This window comes from Nannobrachium achirus (assembly GCF_963921795.1).
Source record: "Nannobrachium achirus genome assembly, chromosome: 2".
NCBI lineage: Eukaryota > Metazoa > Chordata > Actinopteri > Myctophiformes > Myctophidae > Nannobrachium > Nannobrachium achirus.
In genome coordinates, this window is record NC_137811.1 from 53,482,553 (window position 1) to 53,503,252 (window position 20,700).

General features: G+C 41.6%; 1 protein-coding gene across 1 annotated transcript in view; it reads right to left on the bottom strand.

Moving 5' to 3' along the window:
- Positions 1-20,700, bottom strand: part of zfpm2a (zinc finger protein, FOG family member 2a) — a gene marked incomplete at both ends in the record, with an annotated part of 157,184 nt that overhangs the window by 51,599 nt on the left and 84,885 nt on the right. Inside the window, 1 exon segment of the mRNA XM_080754619.1 lies at positions 8,409-8,520. Coding sequence (XP_080610745.1) covers positions 8,409-8,520 — 112 coding nt within the window.

A 20,700-nucleotide genomic window follows, 5' to 3' on the forward strand; every position in this document is an offset into this window, starting at 1 on the left:
CACCAATTGCTCCAGTATAGATGCTTGATTGATGTTGGATTATTTACCATGGAGTGAGAAAAAGATTGACATTAGGCTAATCATCTGGGGACCCCATAAAATAATTTGGGGACCCCACTTGGAGTCCCGACCCCAAGTTTGAGAACCACTGCATTAGAACATTGCAAAGACAAATCGCAGCCATCTCAAATACCTCTAAGTGTGCATGAAGGCTATCTATGTAAAATACAGTTCCATGGGCTTTAGCTTTCTCTACATCCTATCTGCTCAGGTCAGAGAACTTCCTCCTACTGTACGTTCTCCAGCATTGGGGCGGCGAACAAAATAAATAAATGTGTTAAAAAAGGATCTGATGGGGAAGACTTAGTGAATATGACACAATACAGAGACAGAGTGAGTTAGCCTAATTCCGTGCCGTCCGGGCTTATGTGAAACAGCCTAGTTACATTGGTCAATTTCCTCACAAACAATGGGCCAAGTTGCTCTGGGGACTTATTGGACATGCTGTATCTGAATGTGGTCAGACTTAAGAGGCTTACTGTTGAAAAGTTTAGGTGACCTCTGAATAAAGCGACATAATATGGTCACAGCGAGTGTGCATAGTTCCAAAGGCCTCAGATATCAGGTAACAATGGCAAAGGCATAATAACGGCACACAGTAAAGACTGATTTTTATACTCATCGTTTTCTCACACCGAATATAGCTGATGCGTTGAGCTTGAACATCAGCTATTTTCGGCTATATGCTGGAGTATGACTGCGTATAAATCAGTCATAATAATTGTCACTTCTTGAACCGTATACGCTCACATCTTGCCTGACTTGATTCAAGGTTCTCATCTCAGCAAAATATATCGATTACCATTCCTTGAGAGCACTAAACGGTGTCAAATACACTCTACTGTATATCTCCACTAAATCTTCCCTCGTGTTTATCAAATACACAGCACAGAAGGAGTCACCGTCTCTCTCTTCCATCTCTGTCACCCCCCTCCCCCCCTCCCCCTCCCAATCCCTCTCTCCTCTGTCTCCGGCGTTACTGTAACATATAATTACTCTACGGACTTTACTGCCTGTTTCCCCCCCGAAACTTCAGTGGTTCAAAGAAACTGTCGGAGGGTGGAGGGTTGCATTGTGGGAGTTCCAGGTGGATTTCTCGATAATGAGTTAGCGCGCGCTAGCACAGGCGAGAGTTTTAGTAATGGCTGGCTGCTAAGGCTCTTCCTGGGAGTTTAATGTAAAACAAACAGGCACATGCTGACAGCCTGGGAAAAACAGATATTGTAGTCTTCTCAACCAGGGTTCTCTCCATCTCTTTTCTCTCTCTTTTTTCTTTTAAAGAAAATATTTTTTAAAGTCGAATTTACTGTATACCGGTGAAATGATTCTATGCCTTGTAGTTTCAGACATCTCTGCATCTTAAACATTACGCTCATTCTTTCATTCTCATTACTTTAATTTTCTAGACAGAAATGTATCCATCCCTCTGTCCATGGGACTTCAATGATTAAGACACTAGCGCTGAGTAGTGAACCACATGAACCCTAGCGTCCCTATTTCTGGGCCTGTCATAATAATAAGCGAACGTACTGTACGTGAACATTCTGTGAGAATAGTGAATCCACCAGCTAGCTCACAACTTGAAGTATATAGGGTTCAACTGATTAAGTGACTCCGTCCAAGACAAACGTCAATATACTGTAGGATCCCAAAAAAATATATATATTAATAAAACTGGTGATTTTCCACAGCTTTTCTTGGTCCTGATGAGCAGGGGACACCCCGAGGCCAGGAGGACTCTACTAAACTACTCCACCACATGTATTATACATTACTACACCTGTGCTGGAACAAGTACTCTAACTCAACCCCACTACTTAAAGTATACTGTATATACTACTCTTTGTAAAATGTTACTCAACTACAAGTAGTACCTATTACAGTATAGTATAAGTATATTTTCATTTCTGATATCATTGCTATATTGAAATTAAGATCTTTTCCAAAGAAATTCAAAGATTTCCCAGAACATTTTCAAAACAATATCGGTGAAAATAGCAGATCTTCAAGCTCAAGAGAGCTTAAGTGGTTAATTCCTAATGTACTTTTCCCTTCCTAGAAATGTAGTGGAAGTCAAAAGTCCATTATTTTCTTTGGAATGTATTGTATTGAAAGTATCCAAACATATAAATATGCAAGTAAAGTACAGATACTGAAAGAATTGACTTAAGTACAGTGGTCAACTAAATGTCTTTAGTTAACTATCCACCACTAGTTGTCTCATAAGAATCCTTTTGCGTCTTCCTGTTCTTTTTACCTTCTCCAGCTATTTCCTTGTCTACCTACAGTAGGCTATATTAGGAGTGGAGTGGATTGAGGATATGCAGTTGTACATAATGGATTACAAAAAATAAAATAAAATGAAATGGCATCATGGCCAGCAGTAAAGTATAGCATGAGCCGCTCAAACCTATCACCAGCGCTCGCTTGGAGACACTCCCCATACATTCATACTGGCAAGCATCCAAACTGTACTGCTGCAATCTTGTCAGGCAGTCCTGAAGAAAAGCAAGCCCATTAAAACGCAGGCCAAGTCCTGACATATTCTCCAAACATACTGTATATTGAGATATTCACTGTTTTCCATAAGTAAAGCGTCTGAGGGAGCAAAACAACAGCCTACAGAGGGGGAACAACACAGGGGTGAAGATAGGAACATTCAAGGCTTTAGCTTCGCTGTGTGGGCTCCTTTGCGGTTGAGTTACCGTTGCATTCTTGAAGAGCCTATTCCACAGGCAATCTCTACATGAGTCATAGCAAAGATTCACTTTAATAGAGCTCAACAGTGACCGCCCACTTCCGCACTCTGTTTTCCGGAAGTACATTTTATACTCATTTACTCCATAGATGTTTCAGAACTAGCATTATTGAAACCAAAGGTCGCAGTTCACTATGAGAAACGTCACAGCTTGTCCGTGTCCGTCCGTCCGTGTAGACGTGTACACATTTTGTACGGTCTATGGGTTTGTCGCTCTGACATCATGCTCTGATGTCACTGTGATGTCAGGGGAACCACTCTTAACAGAAAGGGTTTGCCGTTCTGACATCACGCTCTGGCTTCACTGTGATGTCAGGCTAACAGAATCCCTTTTATGCCCATAGGGAGTTCCCTGATGTCATCAATATTAAGCCCATATCTAACAGGACTTCATATGGGAATGCCCATATATGGAGGCCACATCGGCCACATACCACACTAACAGAATCCATATATGGCCAAGACAGATGGCCAAGACAGATCTCCATGTATGGGCATAAAAGGGTATGATGTCAGATATGACATCATAGGACGTTCCCCCTAACGAATAACTGAGTAAGCATGTTTGGGCTCTCACAGCATATCTCCATATACAGTACATGGATCTCCATATATGGGTACCAGGGGTCTCCATATGGGTAACTGGTCCGATATACATCACTGGCCAGATGGCCAAGAATTGGCGCCCTTTAGAGCGAGGCCGTATGTCGCCCTGAGGCGCCTTACTAGTTATAATCAAGTATAATAAGTGCTGGTCATAATGCATTATAAGCTCAGCGGAACAGCACATTATATAGGTACGTAACACTATACTTAAAGGTCTATAATGCATAATAATCACATTTATAATGCATTATAATGTACTTATAAGGCTTAATACCACTCTTTATAAATATTTATAATTATGCATAATAACAACCTATATCAAAGACACTTTATAACTGACTAGGTAATGGTAGTTATAATGTGCTGTTCTACTACAAACCTTGTTATAAGTTGTCATACATGGTTACTGTATAAACAGTTATAATGCCTTGCAAGCACATTACAATGCATTATAAATGCACTCATAATGGATTATAGACCCAGTGTTATAAAAAAAACTAAGGTGAAGGCAAGATAAAGGTAGTGTAAAAACAATACCTATTACAAAATCAACTAATGGCTGGTTAGATCTATCAGTTAGTTATTTGGTGGAACCTACATGCGGACCAGCTGCAATGCATTTTCAGGACCACATTGTGAGGTGAAACAGGGACTGGATGGGACTGGATTCTCAGCCAATCACATCGATGGAGTAATGGAGGTGGTGGTGGGCCATTTACTGACTGGCCAGCGTAACCCGTTCAGCTCCCATTCAGCCAAGCCCCCAGGAGCGGGAGGGCTGGTTGAGGCAAAAGCTTACAAGTGGCCAACTCTGGTACTACAAGCTTTATCATTGGAACGTGTACGAGCATGGCGACGTACTGTAGAACCCATAAAGGTCACTAATGTTGGTTGCTCTACAGTCATTAAACCCCAGAAGGAGAGAGATACCGTCGGGGAGAATGTTCTGGGTGAGCAAGTTTCACTGAAATGAGTGGCCGGGGATTTTCTATGGCTCCTCCAGTTCTTATATAGCTCAAGTGGTACAGCTGACTGTCCCGTCCCCTCGGGCTATGGGATTTAAAACAGCGATTCCTACTTTCTTTGCTCGCTGGAATAGGCAGCCCTCTAGTGTCTACAGCAGTGTTATTCTTTTCAGCAAATTTTGATTTAGTCTTAAGTATTTTGAATAACACACCATTAAAGGAGTAGTTCACCCCCAAAATGACTTTTTTTCTATTGATTACTCATGTCATGGAGAGTAGAGTTCAATAATATTTTTTGGTTTTTGTCACATTCCTAAGACAAAAATTTGATTTGAGTAAATTTACCCCCATTGATTCCGGATGGTGACCCGTTTCGAAACGGGTCACCATCCGAAATGAATGGGGGTAAATTTATTGTTATCACATTTATGTCTTAGGAATGTGACAAAAAACTAAAAATATTATTGAACTCTACTCTCCATGACATGAGTAATCAATAGAAAAAAAGTCATTTTGGGGGTGAACTACTCCTTTAAGGCCCATTCCCACTGGGCCAGATAACATAAAAAATATCTGCCACAGATATTTCTTTTATCTGTGGCAGATATTTCTTTTTTATCTGTATCTACCATCCACTATGAATGGAAAAATATCTGGAGAAAGAGATTTTTTTATCTGTTATCTGGCCCAGTGGGAATGGGCCTTTAGTCCTGTCTTAGTCTTCTGAAATTGTTTTAGTCTAGTCTAGTCTTAAGGCACACTTCTGCGTTTTTCGGGCCGAATATCGGAGTGAATTTCGGAGCGCGAAAAAAAAAAAATCAACCACACGTAATGTCAGTCACGTTTGCACACTGCCGCCCGTTTCGCACACCACTCGGTCCCTTGCTCTCTCTATCTCTCTCTCTCTCCTTGCCCTGAAAAACGCATTTCGCAATGAAAAACGCAGCAGTGTGCAAAGACCTTTAGTCAACTAAATATCAAAATATTTTAGTCTTTTGGGCTAAATATAACCACATAACTCTGAACAAGTCATTTACTGCCTGTTACTTGGTCAAACTAAACCATACATAAAAGATGTATATTTGTCTTTAAATTGTTTTAGTCTAGTCTAGTCTTATCGACAAAATATAAAAATCTTTTAGTCTTATTCTTAGTCGACAAAATTAACACTGACAGCACTGTGTGGAAGAGGGCTTGATCTTTTTGATCCAAGCTATGGAATTGACAGGTGTCACTGTCAGTCATAATCGTATTGGATGAAATTGGTTGGTACCTTCTAATGTAATCACGCCTCACGATTTTGTTTGACAGGATGTTTTTGGCATCTATTTGTATCTATGTCTTCTTTGTGACAATTAATGCTGAATATACTCTAATAGTGTGAAAAACAACATCATCATTTCAGCGGGTCATTAACTAAAATGTTATAATGGAATTCAATAGGGCTCTGATCAAGCTGAACCCTTGTCACATGAAGTCCAAGAACCACTGTGGTGCCATGCCATTCCCATGTGAATTGAAACATCCACATGATTCATTTGTTTTCTTTAAACTATAGGTTGATCTGATATGAACATGTGGCTTCTACAAAGGCATAGTATTGTTTCACAATCTCATAGCTTGTGGTACTGTAGTGTAAATCTACCTTGTATCCTTAACTTACAACATTGTGTCTAACAATCCGAGTCCTCTATGCAGAATATGAATGGTATTTTTTACTTTCCTAAACTCACTGTTGAGCTGTATAAGAGAACCTGGCAAGAACCTGCCAGAGTGGGCAACATGTTTATTTGTAAAAAGAATTATGATCTGGAGAAAATATATTTTTTCACCAATAGCTGGCTATGCGCATATCATCATCATACCCAGAAGTTATGCTGGAACGCCTACTGAGTGGCAAAAAAAAACTTTTCTGGTCTTGACAGCACATACATCCAGACAGAAAAGTCCTATCTGATTGCATTAATTGACGTTAAACAACGTTAAACACTCTTTGCCACTCACTTTGCCACTCGTTTTGCCATTCACTTTATGCATGCGCATACCCTCTATTGCGAATGCTACAATATTATCCCAAATGAAAAGAGCAATTTAATACATTTCAGCAGATGGAACTGTTGAAACCTTGGCACACAGAAAAATCCTGAATGCTCATTTAACTCTGAGTAACAGTAACACCCTGGGTTTGGTGCACCCAAAGCTGCTTAATAAGCAGCCTCAGATACTAGAAGGTGACAACAGTTATTTAACTTATCCTCAAAGATCTAAATTAATTAATTTGTCTTCCTCCGTTATCATTTACCATCAGTTGGCAATGCGTGTCAAGATTGTTGTGGGGATTTGCGGTAATGAACAGTACAACACAGAACAACTCTCACAAGGGGGGTATCTAGAGATGTGTGATTCTGTTTAATAAGGTCAAACAACAACAGACAAACAAGGAGAGATGTGACTGGCAGTGATATACTGTGCTGCTGAGGTGACGATAGCACGCGCAGCCAACACCAATCGTGGAAGGGAAGGGACTGTCATGTGGCAAGTGGGAAAAGAAATGATGTACTGTAGACTTTAACAAAATGTGTGAAAAAAAAATCCTGTTATTACCCCCCTTTTTTGTTTCATACAGTCAGTCCCCTCGAAGAAAGATTATAAGATTTCAAAGAAGTGCATAATCTTCTTTAACAGCTTATCAAAACTTTAATGATTTGGTGATAAAGAGCACAAAGTTAAGTAGCCGGTTAAGAGGATAACTCCCCAGTGCAGTATAGTGATTAGTAGATGAGAATTGGAAGACCGAAAATCCCGGGTTGCAAATCCCACTTCTGCCATTTATTCACTTTGAGGGAAGAGACCAAACTCCAACTCAGCTTTGGGGTATTGTCATGGGGTCATCATTTTTGAAAAGTGATAAATAGAGGCGCTGCTCGCGTCACCCTTTGGAATCCTGCACAATCTTTGTTTACTTTATTTATTTGTGCCGTGTGTCTCTCTGGTTAACACTCGTCAAGACCCAATTATAGCTTACGGAGCCTTGTGCTTTCATAAAAGTGAAGACACAGGCTTTGGTGTCAATGTGGTTATAAAGCATATTGCATCTTCTCATGCAATCTTACAGCAAGCATGCTCTCTAGATACCCATGTTGGGCCATTTTAATGAGGTTTTCCTTGCAGTCTCTGGACACAAATCAACAGATTGTGTTCAGTTTATCTTCGTGGGCAGAAAGTCATTTAGGTTTTGACAAGTGTGGTTTCGGGGTCACAGTTCCCTCAACGATGAATAAACAATGTCCATTTCTTTTCTTTATTTTTTATTTATTTATTTATTTTTTACTAATCTGTGTTGCATTTATTTACACATATGATTTCTGGCAAGATCTGTATCAATATGTGTAATGTATAAGAATCTGGAGCAGAATGTTTACTGAATTAGTTAGAGGACGAATGAAATTAAATAGCTGCCTTGTCCCCCCTCCCTTGCATTTCTTGCAATCTATTTTGAGATAGGGACTCACTTAGGATAAAACACAAAAAAACAGGACATTATTTACCTTGTGAAATCTAAAAACCATTAACTTTGCGTGTCAAGCGGTGTTTCTCTGTTTGTAATCAGAGTTTTAGTGATATAAATTACTCCACGGATGAGAAAAACAGATATGCAGTGTGTGTGTGTGCCCTTGTGTTTCAGTGTGTGTGTGTGTGTGTGTGTGTGTGTGTGTGTGTGTGTGTGTGTGTGTGTGTGTGTGTGTGTGCGCGCGCGCACATGCGTGCATGTGCACACTTCCCCATGTCCTTGTGTATGTTTACATATGACTGTGTTGTGTGTGAGAGCAACAGAGCGAAAGACAGAGACAGAGAGAAAAGGGGAAAAAAACAGAGAGAGAAGGAGAGAGAGACTGAGACAGAGGGAGGGAGGGAGACAGGCAGAAGTGAAGTGTGTGGAGGATTGTCAGTGTCTTTGCTGTGGCGTGGTGGCGCGGTGCGGCGAGGGGAGATAACAGACGTGGGCGCTGCATGCTTACCTTTGCTGTACACCACACAGTTGTTTTTGTTGTCTTCTGCTCCTTGCCAAGTCACATCCAGAAGCCACCTGGGCCCGGCGCTCAGCACCACCGGGACAGAGCCCTTCGTCTTCTGGACGGGGACAGATAACAAACACTAATCATTTGCTTATTTCGGTGATTAGAGAAACAGTAATAACCACCATGTTACGCTCTCCTCTTGCTCTGAATGGCCGTAATCACAATTTCACAAGCCATACAGTATACGACTCGACGCTCCCCTCCCAGCCCCCCCGACACCCCCTATTTTAAGAAAACTGAGAAGATTTGATTCATTAGGACGTTGAGCGTGTGTGTGTGTGTCTGTGTGTGTGTCTGTGTGCGTGTGTATGCGTGTGTGTGTGTGTGTGTGTGTGTGTGTGTGTGTGTGTGTATAATCCTGAGTATTATATTTACACTCCGAAACTGGAGTCCCCCAGGGGTCTGCACTAGGCCCCATCCTTTTTTCCCTCTACACCAAATATCTTTGTTGAAAATAGACAATCTAGTCTAGGGTTCAAGTGTTTAAATTAACTCTCCGGATTTTGCTGTGTGTGCGCAATGGTATGTGTGAGGAACACACGACTACACCCTGTCAGAATAGTGGAGTTATCGTTCAGGATTGAACCCGCTGATTGGGCTTCAGATCTCATAGACTGAGAACATCCCGAGTGTCTGGGAATTACAAAAAGAAGGGCCATGGCTTCCAGAGTGAAGGAGGGAGCGCATTGAGCCCTTAACTTTGGGCACATTGTACCTCGCTATCGCCGGGATCTCACTATTTCCTGAAACAAGCGGGGGGAAGAATTGAAAGAATCAGTATCCATTTCAGAGGGCAACCGAGGTTAGGGTTTTACAATATGCCGTAGAATTATTCTGAATGTGTAAGGTCGTTTTTCTTCCTGGCCAAAGGTCAAACATGGAGTTTTAAGTTATTTCTATGAAAGAAAATGCGGGGAGATAGATCATGGCCCCGGTGGAATTGATTCACCTGGCAGTCCCCCAGAAGGGTCACCAGATTGCGGGCTTGTTCTATTTATTTCTATGTGATTTCGTATGCTGTTTTATTTGATTTCAAAATGGTATTTTTTACAAAGGGAAATGAAAGCCAACATTCCGTATTGTCGCTGCGTTTACAGTACAGAAGAGCAAGCGGCATTCAAGGCAGCTGGTATACAGTATACTGTAGCCTATTACTTGAAGGCAAAATGTCAGTGTTTCAAGGCCATTACTTTTGAACCCCTGGGCCTTCCTTCATTAGGATGTTACAGAAATAGTTTACCTAAGAGAAAATGGGTTGAGGTGCAATCTCGACACTTCATTTCTATTTTCTGTCTGCGACAGCCTGCGACAGGCCACTGTCCATCTGCCTAATGCAACAGAAACATACTAGTCCTCTCACGTGTACTTCACTCATTTCTCCTCTGCAAATGCAACCTTCAAGGATAAATGCAAATGTCACTTGAGCGTGTTAAAGGTCTGAATTGAAACAGATATGCACAAGAAATGAGTGCTGTTCTTCAGCATTACCCCTGCATGCACACACAAACACACTCCCCCCCCCCCCCCCCCCCCCCCCTCCCCTCTCTCTCTCTGTCTTGGTTGCTCTGCCCCTTCCATTTCATTCTCAATGAACTGCAGGGGGACTGGAGGACAGGCCATTTTTAGAGAGAGAATTATTCATAAACGGCAAATAAATCTTAAAACCAGACATTATTAATCTAATCTGACTTTTGCTAGAAATGCATAATGTATAACTAGAACACACAAAATGCAAACCCCTTAACAGTCTTTAGATCAGTGGTTCTCAAACTTTTTCATGTTTACAAAGGACCCCAACAAAATCGCAAGGACTTTTTTCTGTTATCCTTTTAGACAAAGAGTTTGATTGTAGTGTACTCGTGTTGTTTTTTTATTTATTTTTTTATTATTATTTCTGTCTAATAAAACTATTCAATCAATTAATCAATGTCAAGGACCCACCAAAATGATATGTATTTGGCATGCAGACCCCCCATCTCAAAATTATTTTGTGCCAGGGACCCCCGGAAGCAAAGATTTTAGTTAAAATAACATTTGCTATGAGCTTGTGTATCTGCTATTTTTGAATAGCCAAAGTTTAAAATATGATTAAAGTGGTTCAAATGATTCTGACGCTATAAGATCAAATTTTGCCTGGGACCCCACTTTGAGAACCAATGCTTTAGATGGCTATATGCACAATGTCGGAGTATACAGGAAGGACTTATCAAACACATTGCAGTCAGTGCACTGTGTCTGTTGATTTTCTTATTGCTTCTCTGGGCATCATCTTATCCCATCCTGCAGAACACCCAGACAGACACACAGAGAGAGAGAGAGAGAGAGAGAGAGAGAGAGAGAGAGAGAGAGAGAGAGAGAGAGAGAGAGAGAGAGAGAGAGAGAGAGAGCGAGAGAGAGAGAGAGAGAGAGAGAGAGACCTCTGTAATTTTAAGTCATCCTCTATTTCACATCCCAAATTAGCCTCACAATAAAGTCTTATATCTGGGTAACCTGCAAATCTCGCACCCCTGTCAAAGGAGCAGAGCAGACCGCGCGAGCGATTGTTGCTAGGGACAACTATCTGAAATGAGAATCGGATTAACCCTTTCTTAGATCTCCAGACTGGGAGCCATCTCTTATTCAGCAGCAAGAGGCCTCTCTCCTCGTCCCTCAGAGCCTGTGGGAATTCATCATATTCCTGCTCCTCTTAATGTGGCCAACAGGGAGAAAAGAATATCACTATTAGCCAGAGTTACTCTCAACGACAGACATTAATTAATATACATTTATTTTTAATACACTAGTCTGGTGAATTGCATATATTACTATTACATATGTACGGTGTTAATTACAGCAATTATTACCATGTTATTTTTGTTGGTCTATTAATCCAGTTTCTGGTTTGTTCTGGAGAAAGCAATTTTTTGTAATAAATCTTTTCAAAGATATATTTCTCAATACATGATTATTTTGTGGACAACAGAGGTTGTTGTTTCTAGACTCCATGTGCTGATGAAGACACGTCATGCTAATGTGTGTGTGTGTGTGTGTGCGCGTGCGTGCGTGCGTGCGTGCGTGCGTGCGTGCGTGTGTGTGTGTGTGTGTGTGTGTGCGTGCGTGCATGCGTGCGTGTGTGTGTGTGTGTGTGTGAACCATCACGGACAAAGAAAGGCAGAGGACCAACTGCTCCCGGTACATTTTAACGGTTAAAGACAGGATGGCGTCACCGCAGGGAGGAGCATCAGAAAATGCAAATGAAAACATGTCTCTCTATACAAGCACATCAGTGCAGACCTAAGTGGTCCAGGCCAGAAGAAATACAGATTGACAGGCGGAAAATTGTGATTTCCCCGGAGCAAGGCAGAGCATGACAAACTGGCTAATATAAACAAACTCCTTTTTTTTCTTCTTCTAACTAACAATTGCAACCACTGGATGTGACGTATAGAGTCTCCTTCCTGTCCAAAGCCTCCCCATAAAGTGTAAAATATGGTGTATCCTGTAGGCTGGGCAATATCGACAAAATAATGTATTTATTTGAGCAAATAACTTGATAAAGATTTTGTGGCGTTTATTTAAATAAATATACATTTTCATTTTCAAAATAGCCAATTTTATTTAAAGATAACCACACCTTTCGGTCTATGTCTACAGTATACAGTATAGTTTTTTTTTATTCTACACTCTATACCAAATACAACCCATGCAAGAGCCAAATGATCATATTCTTTATGATTACATGAGTCTATTTTTTCCCACATATTCAAAATGAAAGATTGAAGAGCAACTAGATATCTAACATTGTACAGTCATTTATAGAATAACATCCTTGTCAGCCCTCCTCTTCCTCCCTCTGTGGTGTGTTATGGTTTATCCATCCTCCTGCCTTCACTCCACTGGTTTCAATATACTCCTGGGTTGGGTTTTTCTTTTTTCCTGAGCTCTGTTACCGTTCATCGTGTCAGAGATACAGTGACCAAAACAGTGTAGTCAGCTAGGAAGTGATTACAAACTGATGCTCCAAATTCGCTATAAAATGAAAATCAATATTTCCACAAGTTGCTGCAACATAAAAGATAACCTTCATTGATTTTTCTAGACTTAGGCCTCTGCGATAAAATCTAATATAAATTTTCAGCCACACGGATTTGGATCAGAGCGGAGCAGGGGCTGAACGATAAGTTCCGCGCACATCTCTCACAGAGTTGGGTTTTTCCCTCCCCTCTCCCTCTTCCAAGGCAGGGCTGTACTATTTATAATTGGCCCTGTGTGAGCAAAAGCTTCTATCAGGAATCTGTTCTAATTTTTATTACTGAGAAGCTAAAGCCTGTTCCAGATAATTTGGGAATTTCAGGGGAATTGTGATAGAGCTGATGGCACAGCCGGACTGACTCCAGAAAGGAGCTAACCTGTAATAGCCTCCGCGGCTGCGCTGATTAAATGTTGCCATAGATGAAAGACCTGCCATCACCGCAATAAATTAACCAATCACATAAATCCCAAGTTGCTACTAATCCCTCCTTGATACCATGATCCTCTGATCAGCTGAAGGAGGTGAAGAAGAAGTGGCTTGTGACACTCAGCCTTCCCCTAACTCCCTGCTTCCCTGTGTAAACAACAAGCTAATGATATCACCACTGACCATTTCAACACCACTGGCTACTCTTAACCCTCCTCATGGTCAGGGCAGGTGAAATCGATACGAACCTTGGTGGGAATGATTCTTCCCCTCATCTCTCTCTCTCTCTCTCTCTCTCTCTCTCTCTCTCTCTCTCTCTCTTTCCATTTTTTCCTCCACCAAGGTCACTGACTGGTACTGTATCCTTCTTGATCCCACAGCTGCAGGATTTAGACAACTGAGAGATCAAACCCCACTCTGTCTGAATATCTCAAGACGTTCATTGGGTTCATACGTTTCTCTTTTTTCAAAAAGCGACCTTTCGAAACAAAACCCACAACTCTAAAATGGTCTGGTTAATAATGTCATGCCGACTTAATGACAAATCTTTATTTTATTTTATTCTCTTACCTTTTTTAATTGACCAAATTAAGTATTGTGCTCTGTTGCCTTTAAATATGTATTGTATCTGTATATAGTGTTTTTCTTTTCTCTTAGAAAACAGAATATACTCATAAAATACATTATGTTCTCCACAGCAGCACCTTGCCTTTCCTTTCCCCCCAGATTAGGTTGGAGTCAGTATTAACATCCTGACAAAATGTCAGTGGTAGTTTTGATGTGTCTTCTTTCATTTAAGATGACGTTGTCAGTCTAAATAATATATATATATATATATAAATAAACAAGCTTATGGGTTATGTCAAGTTTCTATGTTCTGTGTTTCCAACATGGGGTGGAGGATAAAGGATTTGTACCTGTATTACCACTCAGTTTACAGCAGACAGCACTCACACCTTGATAACACCCCATTGCAATTAGTTGTTCACTGCGATGAAACAAATTGCATGTGGTCAACTGGAAATTTCATTAAGGGAGATTTTCCTCTAGCCCTCGTTATCGCTCTGCGTATTAATATTTTCTTAGCCTAAAGGATGGATGGGTTGCAAGGGCCTTTTTGTTGAATAAATGGTCAAAGGCTACTGTACCTCATCGTCTCCAAGCCACTGTGCACATACAGTGCTAGGGATGGGACGATACACAATATTATAGTTTATCGTGATAAAAAAACACTCGCGATAATCGTATCGTGGAGATTTAATTTATCGTGATATCGTCCTCCGTCATGCACTGGGATCAATTCACCTTTTATTTGCAGAGCTGCAAATCTGGCACCACTTAAATCCTCTATTGGTAAAAGGTATATTATACATACTTGATACAGTATTTTTTTCACTCTCTATCAAATGTTTTTGCCAAAAAATAGTCGATCTACAAGCTCACAGCGCGTCGCAACGGATCTGCTATTTTTTGGCACATGTTCCGCTCCAGGATAACGGATTTAGATTATCGCGATAATATCGTAAATCGCGATTTCTTTTGTCACAATAATCGTGATATGAAATGTTCATATCGTCCCATCCCTAAACAGTACAGTGCATAGTGGGGAGAAGGCGGCATATTCAGTTCATGGTTGGTTAGGAGGTGCATATTTTTCATTTCGCCCTAAAATAAGATTCTCTGTCAACATCCTACATATACAGTGAAATGCCTCCATTTCTCAACTCTGTTTTTGTGTCACCCCACCCTCCACCTCCTAAATTGTCGCGGCTACATCTGCTGAAATGAAAAGATACCTAGGTACTGCTTTCATTCTCTTCTCCCCATCCCTCCCTCAAAGGATGTAGCATCTGCTTTTGGGAGACTAAATAACAGAAATATGCAGGAATCGCACACTAATTCCCTTTAGAGATAGATCTTGGCTGGTGCCCTGTCATAAATCAGAGAATTTCGATATGAAATGAGGCAAGCTGCTCTAATCATTTCTGCATTTCAAATTGGATCACTGGCTCAATCGCTTGGCTTTTAAACTGCTTGCCTAAGAGCAAATGTGAGGTGGGAGATAATTCGGCTGAAATCTCTCCCTGCTCTGTGCAGCAGTTAGTTTACTGCTTGAGTGCAAGAGAATGCTTTTTTCTTCCCTTAGCCCATCTTTCTCTTTTCAACTTTGTTAAATTGACTTTTCGTTTTTAAATCGATTAAATTGAGAGTCACTGCTGTTCCCGGAATCTTTAAAGGGACACCCATCACTGTGCGCATGTGCCTTTATTTGGCTGCTTCTATCATGGCGGCGCTATGGGGAATAAATATTTTCTCATTTAAATGACCTTTTATCCTGCTGACTGGGCTGTAAGCATCAAAGTTCACGTGCCGTATTAGCTATTACTTATTCCAGTCCATCTTAATGTTCATGGTGGATATATTATGTGTATTAACTGCGATCCGCGTTGCATTTCCATTGTGTCTTTCTTTACTGGGTTGTTCAAATACGGTATATGGATAATAAAACATACCAAGGCTTTGGTGAAAACCTTTTATCCATTAGGGGGTGATGTAAAATAACATACAGCTCATCAGCTAAATTGTTTTTCAAAACTAACATGGCTTGAAGTATACTGATGACTAAATTCAGGGAGAGTGTAAGAGATGAGACCAGAGAGGCGGGGTGGGGGTGGGGGTGGGGGGGCAGGGAGTTCCATCCTCCATTTTTGCAGACCTTCAGGCGCTTTGAGGTGATCCAACTCTAACGCCATCCAGTTTAGTGTAAGCTCTACCTGCCCTGGAGACAGCCACTCTCCTCTCCTCTCCTCTCCTCTCCTCTCCTCTCCTCTCCTCTCCTCTCCTCTCCTCTCCTCTCATCTCTTCTCCTCTCCTCTCCTCTCCTCTCTCTCTCCTCTCTCTGTCACGTGTTACTGTATAAGTAACCCCATCATTTTTACTTTCTGTCAATACAAGACCTTTCAGCCTCTCCCAGCCCTTTGACAACACATTACTACAATACTGAGGCTATTTGTACTGGAGGACGTACTATTTTTACTTCACATGTACTGTAAATCCATGTGTATTTGTGTTTTTTATATTAGACACGTACTCAGGCCTATACGAAGTTGTAAACAAGAGAAAGCTGAATTTGTAATGCACCCTTCTGCACTTAAAATAGAATGTATTGAAGGTACAGCACACGTATACTATATTATACCACACAAGTTCTTGTGTTTGGATTTGGTTAGGAAACAGAACATCCCCTGGCCTCTGTGCTGGAATTATTACACATTTCCCATTTGAATTCAATTGGGAAGGCTGTTTGATCTTTTGCATGTAAGTTGGGGATGACTCCTGGAGCAGCGAGAAGCTGTGTGAAGGAACATAATAGAGAACCTAGTGCCAGTAATGTACACCTGTATGGATGGGTATTACCATGCCCCTGGGTGTCAAGGTGGCAGGTGACATGCATTCTCACGACAGCACCACTCTTTCTCTGTCAGGAATAAACATGTGGATGGGAAAATTCTTCAAAGTGGGGAAGAAAATGAGAAAGAACCCAGGTCTCAATCAGCCAACAGGGTCACAACAAATCCTTCCTCTCATAACCACTCACAGAGGCCTGGGATCATTCAGAGACAGTAAATAAAGACAAACAATCACATAGTGGGCATGATGCTTGAATAAAGCCCCTGACTTTAGATAAACCTCCAAGCCCTCCTTTAGGTATTGGATTTTAATATTCTTTTGAACTTCTCCGTCTTCTCTTCGCGGAGTCATACATTTCATGATGCATTTGAACAGCTTCTATACTGCATGTGGTTTTATATTTCATGAGCCTATCTTCCTGCAACCCGCCTCACCTCGCTCTTGGCCATATCTAAAGTATGTGAAATAATTATTATAAACAGAAGTCTAATACAAATGAGGTTGAAGTAAAAATCATTTGAGAGTGTATCAGTGTGAAAGACAAGTAATTTAATTCAAGCACAACTTTGTTGTAATGCCGAACAAATTGAACAGCGTATCAGATAATTTGCATACTAGTTGATCATCTACATACACCACAGTGTTCAATAGTTTGATCTTTGCGTGCACTTCAGAGAAATGGGGTCTTGGTAAATCCACTTTAAAGACCGACAATATTTACACCGAGTTAAGTAAATAAGATAAAGATGGTGAACTTGCCCCCCGCTAAATGCATTAGACGTGAACTCTCTTATCAGAGTCTCGGCACACGGACTGTTAAAAGATGGGTTTCCTGAGCTAGAAATGGTCTTTGTTACCCAATTAGTTTGCTGACGACCCTTCGGTGTAATATTCCTGCTTTGACAGCCTCATATACATATACCTCTAATGTGGTGCTTCTGGACCACCGGGCCTGACGAGGGTATGGACACTGTCCAGACCTTCCTCTTCTCCAGCACTTATCTGGGTTCTTATCTTCAAAGCTAGCCTGATAGCGTGGCCACGTGACCAAGAAAAGCAGCATTTCTGCCCTTTTGTTTTTTCGGGGGGAAAGTCAAAATGTTCTAGTTGACTGTTCATCCATCTAGAGTGGTTGTTTTTATGACGGGGCTTTGTCTCCGGGATTTGGCAGGCCTGGAAGTAGGTGCTGCTAGACTGAGGGTGCTGAGGCCGGGACAGGGGGGACTTATCAGGGGCTAGCAGCAGGGGCTTGCCTCCCTGCGGAGCGGCCGGCCGACCGTCCTTCTTGCTCTGAAGGAGGTGAAGCAAGCAAAGCTTCCATGTTCCTCCACTTACTCCGCCAAAGCGACGAAGAGGAAAGACGAGAGGAGAGAAAATGCACTTGCAGAATATCGTGGGCGTGCGAGGCATTGAGGAGGGTTGATTTTTTTTCTTTTTGACCCCAGTTTAAAAACTGCTTAAAAATAAAGTTTTATTATTATTGTCATTATCATCATTACTATTTGAAAGCATTATCAAAACACCAAACTGAACTTGACCGCACTGAAATGCCAGAAGACTATCACAGGGTCGCAAGTGGAAACAATCGCGGATTACCTCTGCCGCCTCTCAAGGAAGTCGCTTCAACATATCACGAGTGCAGCCATGACAGTGACAGATGGCAAAGCAGCTGGCACCACTCAACTTCGTTTCACTTTTCTTTCCCCCTTCTTCTACTTCCTCCCTGACTGCGATAGAGGTCTGTGGTGTATTGAAGTGGTGGATAATCATTCACTTGGGAAGACACGTTGCATACTGTAAAACAAGGCGATGAGTGTGAAGCCGAACAGGTTTGAGCCTGACCGCTGTAGCTTGTCAAAATAACATACTGTAAAAGAGTGAGCATTGTTAACGCCTTTTGAAGTAAGGTATATCACAACTAAACAAGCGTCTCTCCAAATCTTTCGTAAACATTCATTGACATTCATAAAACCCTTGAGATAAGTGGCGACGTGATGGTGTGTGACTTGTTTAAGTCAAGGCGTTGCACTATCCCGAATGGAACATTTGTTCATGAATCTTAATGTTTATGTCAAGCTGTTCGCGTGGGTTTATTTGGAACTTCTATAAACCCTATACACATATGGATACCGCATCTCTTCAGTTTGATAGTTTGCATCAAGCATGTATCTCTCAGACGCATGTAATTTGTTCCCCTGATGGACCTCTGGCAGACAGCAAACACCCAGAGGGTTGGGAAGGGGGACAGGGACGCCCAGCTTCCCCTCACCCTTGCGGGCACGAGTGGCCCCCCAGGACCCCTCAGCCTCACTGGGGGTTTTACCCATCACTGGTCCTGTTCTTGTACAACTGCAGAGGAGCTGTGACACTGGCAGAGACAGAGAACCAACCGGTTCACTGCTTCCGAGACAGGGCTCAGATGACGAATGGTATGCAGCTTTGTCTCATTAAGGTGAAAAGAACAATGCTTCATGACAGAAGCTAACATTAGTTGTATTCTCCTGATGATCTCCTCACTATCTATTTGCTTGGAAACAAGACAGTGAAGAAAGACAACACCCAAAAAAAAAACTATTGGAGTAAATAATATTGTTTAATTGCCCTGATAATATTCTAAATAGACTTGGGATGTAACCAGTTTAACAACCAAGTTTCATTTAACAAATGTGGGACATGAATAAAATTAACTATAACATTTAACATAAAGATGTACACGACTATAAAATGTCATACAGTATATTAAATCCAAGCATAAAATCCCATGTAACACATATGTAGTAAAATACCATCATCAGGTTTTATGATCTGGTAGCTCTGGTAACAGCATGACCGACTAAACTATGTAGTCTTCACAACAAGCACAAAGAGGCCAGTGAATCCTGCCACGCTTATCGGGAGAGCCGCCATATCTGTTTGGGGAGTTGTGTGCACGATGTAAAGACAGCAAAATGTCAGGTTCACTTGTAGATCAAGTCAACCATGCATTATCTCTCAAACAGTGCAAGTCGGCTGTAGCCATAATAGCGGTGACTAGCTGACTGACTTAACTGACTGAGCGCTTCACAGCTAACACAAGCAGCCGTGGGCAGCACTGGGGTTCCAGCCGTGCACGGGCGAACCTTTAAAGAGGGGTGGGGGGGGCTTGGAAAAAAGACAAGCCGTGGTGCTGAATGCTCCTCGTGCCGCAGGTCGCAACCCAGTTTCCATTTGACTCACAATCATGTGTTAACATCATGTCAGTCTGTGTGATAGCACTGACAGTGAAAGGAGAGAAGGGAGGATTGCGGTGGACATTCTCCCTATATCAATCTCTTTCAACCTGGCATCCCTATTTTGGGGCATGTCACTATGAAAATCTTCTAAATGTGTAATTGTTTATAAAAGAAATGAAAAACAAAGAAGCAAAATCACACCCGTGTGAAGTGGAGCTGTGTGTGTGTGTGTGTGTGTGTGTGTGTGTGTGTGTGTGTGTGTGTGTGTGTGTGTGTGTGTGTGTGTGTGTGTGTGTGTGTGTGTGGATCATGTGTACCGATTTTTGTGACATTTGAAGAAAATATGTAGGAAAAGGAGCAAAAAGTGTGTTTTGGAGAAAATTCAAGATGGCGGAAAATCTGTCATGGCGCAAATGGGCGTGGCCTATATGGGAGATGCGTCATGACCCAAGGAATCCAGGGAAAAAATATTTTTAATTTTCCGACCTACGGTTCAAGAGTTACAGGCCAAAACGTAAAGTGGGGTGTTATGGCGCCACCATGCGGCCAATGACACAATTATTTTTTATTTAATCCTTGAAATCATTATGAACCTCCTCTCCAAGTCTTGAAACTCTAGCCCCTATGGTTTGCGAGAGACAAATAATTGAATGTGAGTTTTTGCGATTCCCATTATAAGTCAATGGGAAAATTAATTCACTAATAAATTAATATCAATTAAACTATAGAACCTTTCTCTTAGAAAAGTAATAGCCCACGATTCCCGAGTAAGCCGTTCGATTTGACATATGGCGCGAGTGTGTGGTGGCAAAACTGTGGGACTAGTGGCGTGCCGAAGTTTAGGAAGTTCAGGCTACATACAGACACACACACAGACAGACAGACACACAGACAGACAGACCCACACGGCCACGACGGCCACGTATAGGGAGCCTGTGCTTCACACAGCTCCAAAAAGCAAGAATAGCAGATCTACAGTACACAAGGCATTGTGAACCTGTAGACTAGCCATTTTTGCCATGTTACGACAAAGTATAAAATAGGGCTTAAGTAGATAACATGATATGGTTAAGGCATGGACTCTCTAGACATGTGTGTACCAGTCAATAATAACATTGATGAATATATGGATGACATTGAGCGAGAGAAAGTAAGCCAAATAATTACCATT